Source organism: Mastomys coucha, unplaced genomic scaffold, assembly GCF_008632895.1.
Source record: "Mastomys coucha isolate ucsf_1 unplaced genomic scaffold, UCSF_Mcou_1 pScaffold18, whole genome shotgun sequence".
Classification (NCBI taxonomy): domain Eukaryota; kingdom Metazoa; phylum Chordata; class Mammalia; order Rodentia; family Muridae; genus Mastomys; species Mastomys coucha.
Genome location: NW_022196900.1, coordinates 96,004,156 through 96,011,288, shown reverse-complemented (window position 1 = coordinate 96,011,288; position 7,133 = coordinate 96,004,156). Strand labels below are relative to the sequence as shown.

Genomic DNA, 7,133 nt, shown 5'->3' with positions numbered 1-7,133 from the left:
AAAAAAAAAGGCAGGCCTGGCCTCACAAAAGAGACTAGAGGCTCTCCTGCTAAGGCCTGTGCAGGGGTGAGGCCAGAGGCTCTCCTGCTAAGGACTGAGCAGGGGTGAGGTCTGGGTAGGTGAGGCCTTCACCCTGGCCACCTCTTCTCACTGTCTTTGACTTCCATGGTCATTTTAGCCATCTGTGATGAGCACAGACCTTGGCGCTGAGGACACAAACTCTTGCTTTTGCTCAGGACTAACTGAGGGAAACAGTGAGCCTGCTTCCTAAACAGCCAGGCTGGGAAGACACAGTCAGGAGGAATAGGAGCTATGAAGTACGAAACAGGTGAGCAAGGCAGCCTATGGCAGCTCAGACAGCAAGGCAGACAGACCCAGACACTATCCCAAGGCAGAGCACTGATGTCCAGTGCTGGGAAAACACAAGAGTGCATGCAGACAGGCTCTCGGACTAGTGGGTCTCCTTCTCAAGGATAAATAACAGCAGCATTCCCTTGGCAACAGGGCCTGGGGGATTTCTCCCTTCATCTGTATAGAATTCCCACAGTGAACACCAGAAAGTCGAGAAGCAGGGAGCCAGCTGACAAACAGAAGCTGGGCAGGTCTAGTTACATCTGCTTTGGTGCAGTGCCCGGTGCCCCTCTAAGACAGCGCCAGTGGAAGCTGTGACACAACAGTGCCTGGGACCTAGGAGCTGGAGTCTGTAGGGCCAGGTCACGCCCCGCTTCCACTTTTTAGCTATGAAATCTAGGTAAGTGTTAAAGTGTCTGCATCTGAGAGGCCAGTTCCTACAGAGTTTGTACAGGGAGAGCACGGACTTGAGGGGCTAGGAGCTGAGACACCAGCTCCCATGTTGCCCTTGGTGTGCATGCTCACAGGTGTGCCATGCTAATGCCTCTCTACCTACTGCCCAGGGCTGGGAGGCAGGGAAGGCAGGAGTGCCTTTCTCCTGTTAATTCTGACTAAAAGTCAGAACCAGGAGTTTCTACTCTTCCCACATCTGCTTACTTAACCTCCACAGCCTCCATTAACAGTACAACAGAATGATGCTAAGCAGAGTAGAGCCCTGGACTCCTATGCCAGTGGTCAAGCCACCACAAGGATGCATGAGGCAACGGACAGGGCGCGATGCACTGCAGCTTTCTGCTCTCGAGTGCTTTCATTTTTTTTTTTTTTTTTTTTTGAGACAGGGTTTTTCTGTGTAGCCCTGGCTGTTCTGGAACTCTCTGTGTAGATCAAGCTTGCCTGGAACTCACAGAGATGCACCGGCCCCTAAAAGTAAGTCGCACTACTGCTGAAAAATGGGCTGTTTGAATGAATACCTTTCCTATGACTGGAGGTAGTTAGTGTGCACCTACTTCTGCTCTGCGAAGATGAATGGTCAGTTCACTGAGGCAGACTTGGGCTCTGCCCCAGAGAATCTCTGCAAGAGAAAACTGCACTGACCTGCTGCGTCGAGGAACTCTGAGAAGGTCTCCACTGGCATGAACTCCTCCTGGAAGGTTTTCAGGGCTTTGTCGGCAGCTTCGTAGATGGGCATGTCATTGTGGCGGATGTACTCGGCCAGAGAGCAGGACCAGCCGCCCTCAGTGTTACTAGTGGGCACCTTCTACAAGAATCAGTGGGACATGGGGCCAGGTGAGTAACTGAATAGAGTTGGCTTTCTGTGTCTAGTCAGCCAGACCATCTCAGCGCTATGGAGAGCCCACCCAACATATGTCAGAGCTAGAAGCAAGGAGGTCCTGCCTGCAGGGCTCACTGGCCTTCTCTCTCAAGGCCCTCTTTGTTTATGCAATGTTCTACATGATCCCACAATTTCAACATAGGCCGGCCCCACACCTGCATTTCTGAAGCCAAGATGACTGGCATGCTCTGACTGGACCACTCCACTGATGACCAAAGGGCTCACTACCCTCCCCCAAGATGTGTGGGTCCAGGCAGAGAGTGGGTAGGACATTCTACCCTATGGTAAGACAGTGGGGTCATGTAGGGCAGATTCACATGGGATGAAGTGTTACACGAGATCAAGAGCAGGAAGGCTATCAGTGTGCTAAGAGCTTACTGCTCTGATGGTCAATGACAGAGTGGCCTCAGCTGCTGAAAGGGGGAAGTTCAGGTCAGAGCTAAGGGTGTTCACCTCTCCTTAAATGGAGACTTTCAAGGGCAAAGAACCCACGGCCAGTAAGGAGCCTCAGGCTGTGGGCACTAAGGGGGTTTGGCCAAGGGCACACATGTCTCACAGCCCTTGGAGCCGGTGGGCCCTGAAGTTCCTTCCTTACCTTAAACATGTTATAAATGAGGTCGACGAGAGCCCAGAAGAGCAGGGAAGAGCGGTAGGCAGAATAGTCCTTCACTGCCTTGTCTGTCAACCTGAGAAGCAGAGCAAAGCCTATCCGTGAGGACCTGGGGGACCTTGCAGAGATGGACAGAGAACCTGGGGACTGAGGGCACGTGGCCTGGCTCCCAGGGCTTCTACATAAACTCTACCTGACAGTGCAGCACTGTCAAACTGGGACAGCACAATCAGGGACATATGTAAACATGGCACTCAAATGCTTTAACTCAAGCACAAGGATTGAGTGCTCCTTTGTACTGGCTTCTCCCAAGCCCACAAATGAAATGGCACCTAACAATGAAGAAGAAACAACAAAGTTCCAACTCAGGCTTTCCCCGACTCCAGGAATAATCCACCACAGAGCCCAATCAGCCAAACACGCGCTCTGCAGAAAACCAGCAAGCTGGCAGAAGAGCGGTGTTGAGCAACCGTGATGGCTAGGACTGCCCATGCAACTCTCAAATCCTAGGGTAATCCTGGAGCTGCCCACATCCCTTCATCTCTAACAAGTGTCACCCACACGTGAGTGACTTGGCACCCAGATAGTGCCTGGGAACACTGGGGGTGCCTCTATCAGGGTCCACCGCCTGCGGTAGCCAGCCCCCCTGCCCCACCCCTTATAAGACTCAGAATGCCCCAGTACAGGGGGGCATCATTTATGGCTGTGGAAAATAAAGGACGGATGATCCCTCGCCATGATTTAGGGTTATGTCCCACATCTCACAACACTCTGGTAGCAGAGTACCCAGCACCAACTACTTGTTTTGTTTACGGCCAGTGGGAGCCTAGTCAATTTCCAGGCTAAAATATCTGCTGAATCCACTGCTCAATGTTGAAAACCAGAAAACCAGAAGCCATCAGTTTCTCTCGAACTATAGTTCACATACCGCCCCCTTCTCACGCGTGTTGTACTTGTTGTTGGGGAATTGAACTTGGGGTAGGCGAGTGCTCTACCACTGAGCTATACATCCCCAGCCTTTAAAGCTATAGTTTTGTGTATCTTCTATGGCCTCCTAGGCTTCCTACCCCAGACCGCACAGGCCTTCAGACAAAACCTACTGCCAGTGATACCACCCACCTCCAGAATGAGAGACACCTTCTACATACCCTCCACTCAAAGTGCTCTCCTTCAAGGGTGTCCCAATCCAGGGCAAACCCTCAGCACCTTTTCTAATCTGTCTGGCAAGCAGCAGGCTCAGAACCTGGACCACAGCTGGGCTTGGCCCTCTCTGTGGCTGTCCTGCTTTGCTAAGCATGAGTCTTGGGTGACCCTGCCCAGCTTAATTATTTACAGCTAATTAGGAAAGGTGACTAAACTATAGAGAAAATGGCAATGCCTCAATGCAGCTCAAGCTGGATCTCCTAATTAATCCCTGACCAAATCCGAGCCAGGAGTGAGCTCCACTCACGGCTGAAAGCACAGCTCAAGTGGGCTTAGACTCGACTCTGCTGCGGGAGCTGCCTGATAAATGGCCATCCTGTGTGCCATGAACACAATTTCTGCATCTCGAGACCTAAGCTGACTTCACGCGGCTAGTTAACTATTAACACTAGAGCTCCTAGGACAGAAGGTGATGAAGTGTTTGGAATGGGCAGGAATCTAACACTCATTTCTTCCCTCTTGGCCGAATTTAACAAGACAGTAGCAACCTGGTCACTCTGGGAGCATAAAGTACCAGAGCTAACAGAGGTAAAGACCCCAGGTGGACCAACTCAGGGTCTGCCCCACAGGGTGCCATCATCATGGCTGGAAGGGAGCCTCTTTCTGCTCCCTTCCTGGCCTCTATGTGTGAAAATGATCCCTGAGTCTAAGTTAACATGTTCAGAGGCAGGACGGCGCAGGAACACCTGGCACATAAGTGGCAGAAATAAGCTACCAGGACATATGCTATATTGCCGCTCCCTAGGGTAGGCAGGCACTCTTCAGGATTACCATCAGCCCAAGTACTGGCCACATGTATTCTGTGTGCTGTGGCCACAGGGGTGTGCAAGAGTCTGGGAGGAGGCTCTTATTTCACACGTAGATGGTTCTTTCAGAGAGCCCCCGTTTGACCCATACTACAAGGCATAGTCAGGAAAACAAGGACCACTTCCTGTATGTGCTCCTCTGTTGAGGTGCACACAATTGCAAAGGGGTCTGGAAGGCCTGAGGGATGTGGGGCAGGAAGGAAGGAAGGACAAGCTTTTAGTCGATGGAAAAGAAATCTCTAGATATAGCCACACTGAAACTTCCCTAATTTACAGCAGAGCCAGCATGAGGCAAAAAGTCCGGCTCCCTAGCTCAGCTGCCTCCCTAGTCCTAAGTGTCTTATCCTGTCTTCCTAGGCCTGGCTGTCTTCCTCTGAATTTTCAACAGATTCACCTTTTCAGTGACTGAACATGAGACCCAGAGGGCTCAAGCAACTGTCAACCACCAGCCTAGACACTTAGGGCGACAGGCTGGAGGCAGATCAATAGCCATGTCAAAGGAGCACACCTGTAACCGTAACATTCATGACCAAGACAACCGGCGAACACACTAAGAAGGCACTGAATGCAGCAACTTCCCAAAGCAAGTACTGACCTGGTGGCTCCTCCTGGAGCCACGGCCCGGGCATGTGAGGCCACCAGCAGCCTGCGTAGGATCTCCACTCGAGTGGCTTTCCACTGCTCAGGGGGAAGGACGTGCAGGGCTAGGATGGTGAAGTAGTGGGGCCCGTCTACATCAAAGGCACTCTCTGTCCACTTCTCTTTGGGCTGCTCCAGGAAGCCTTGGAGGTTCTTCTCTTCTCGGGATGTTGCTCGGGTCCTGGAAGAGAAGAATTCTAATGGTAGGAGGGAAGGGACAGAGTCAACCAAGGAGGCCACTGGGCAAGCTTGAGTCTGAGCTTGTCGAGCTTCCTTCCACCCCCTCCTCTCTAGCACCCTAACCTTCCTACTCTCAGGTCTGTGACTGTTGGCAGGGCATGGTTACCAATTCTCCAATGTGGACTTGTCCTAAGTTTTCTAGAAGCCCAGGGAAAGAGGTGACTTGCCAAAGTCACTGAGCCAGTTAAGTAATGGTCTTCCTGTGGCCAGAAAGCTCCAGCAGTGTCCCTATAACCTTCTGGTGCTTGTCTATGAGGAGAAGGCAAAACAACACTGAGAAACCCAGTATCTTGACTGCAAGGAGCATGGCCATAGTCACGGGCTATAAAGATACAGGATGGTGCAAAACTACCTTGCTTCGTTTTGCTCCTGTAAAATGGGCATGCCCAGACCGAGTTGGAGCCTAACTATATCTCCATCCATGTGGGGAGCCTCAGGCTCAGGCTTGCTCATTTGTGCAGCCAACTTGCTTTTGTGAGTGACTGTTCCATCAGAGGTGCAACCGCCTTATCACCAAGCTCATGCCATTGCCCAGTGACTAGCAAAGGAAGAAGGCTGTGGCTGAGGTGGCTTCAGGGTTAGCCCTGCCTGGCCAAGACAACTACAACAGAGCTGACAACTGAAGTCACCAGTTCCATCTGGCAGGGTCAATCCTGGGAAGCGCTTTCTCACCGGGTCTCTGCCTGAGCAGTCCATTCTAGCTCACGGCTGCCAAGAGACATGCCTCTGCAAAACCCATATCCTTTGTCAGGGCTCCAAGAACACTGGCAATTAGCACTGCTGAGGCCTGCAGAGGGCTCCAGACAGTAGAAGGTCTGTGTGGTTGGCAATGCCAGGTGTCAGTTCTGATAGCCAGGGTGTTTGCAGATGATGTCATGAGCCCTGCCCTGAGATTTAACAATGAAGCCTGCAGTCTCAAGGTCAGACTTTATCTCACCAGGAAAAGGGAAGAAGGGAAAGGAGAAGACTATCACCCTGGAACCTCGGCTGTGCCCAGTCTTCCCATGGCTCCCAGCTCAGTCCATGAGAGCTGCAAATCTTGGGGAGTCCACACCCAGTCAAATGAAACTCAAGGATCCTAACTTGCTTCTCAACCAGGCTGTGAGTGGGATGGCTTGCACCCCTCAGGCCTCTTTAAAGCCATGTCTAGCCCCACAGACATGAACAGCTCTTTCTTCCTGGACGCATTCCTGTTCAGCTGCTTTCCCAATACTCAACACCCCTCTCACCCTTGCCAGAAGAATTACTGACTGGCTCAGAAAGTCAGTGTTCCATTCACGCAGCAGCCTTAGACCCTCTGGAAACCTGCAGCTGCGCAGGCTGTGTGTCCTGACTAAGGACGCAGTGAGACTGTCGCCTATGCTCCCTCTGAAGGCCAGCCCGAGACTAGAGCCCAACTGCCCGAAGGGGGCAGGGGACAGCTGTGGGGAGGAAGTTACCATCATTGCTGTACTCTGCAACTCTCAACTGTGGATTAACAGAGCCTCCTCAGTAAAGGCTGGGATCTAGCTAAACAGAAAGGTGCAGGGGAGTGTCAGTCAAGGAGGTGTCTTGGGCTACAAGGTACTGACGTGTTCAGGACGTAAAGCACAGTGTGAATGATGTACGGGATCAGGTGGATGTTGCTCTCTCGGCCGCCCCCACCAGTGTCTGCACTGAATGACTGCTCCATGGCAAAGCGCAGGAAGAGCAGTTTGATGTCATGGATGTTGAGCTGGTACGTGGGCTCCCGCTGGCCGGTACACTCCTGGAGGTACGTGTTATGCCTAGAAAGAAGCAGAGCCACTATGACACAGAAGCCAGACTCCTGGCCAAGGCAGAGCTCTAAGGAGGACAGAGCCCAGACCATGGCTGCTGCTGTGACCGCATGTAAGGCTCTCACATGGGAGAGAGGCCATCACTTTGGGGGTTCACTTCTTTTTCTCTTTCTTTTTTAAGAATTATCTATTTA

General features: G+C 52.0%; 1 protein-coding gene across 9 annotated transcripts in view; it reads right to left on the bottom strand.

Moving 5' to 3' along the window:
• Ubr4 (ubiquitin protein ligase E3 component n-recognin 4) overlaps positions 1-7,133 on the bottom strand; it is a 113,957-nt gene that overhangs the window by 2,013 nt on the left and 104,811 nt on the right. For all 9 annotated transcript variants that reach the window (XM_031379259.1, XM_031379261.1, XM_031379263.1 and 6 more), the window contains 4 exons: positions 6,754-6,948; positions 4,899-5,123; positions 2,280-2,370; positions 1,447-1,609 (listed from right to left, as the gene is read on the bottom strand). In XM_031379259.1, coding sequence (XP_031235119.1) covers positions 1,447-1,609; positions 2,280-2,370; positions 4,899-5,123; positions 6,754-6,948 — 674 coding nt within the window. The remainder of the gene's footprint in view (positions 1-1,446; positions 1,610-2,279; positions 2,371-4,898; positions 5,124-6,753; positions 6,949-7,133) is intronic.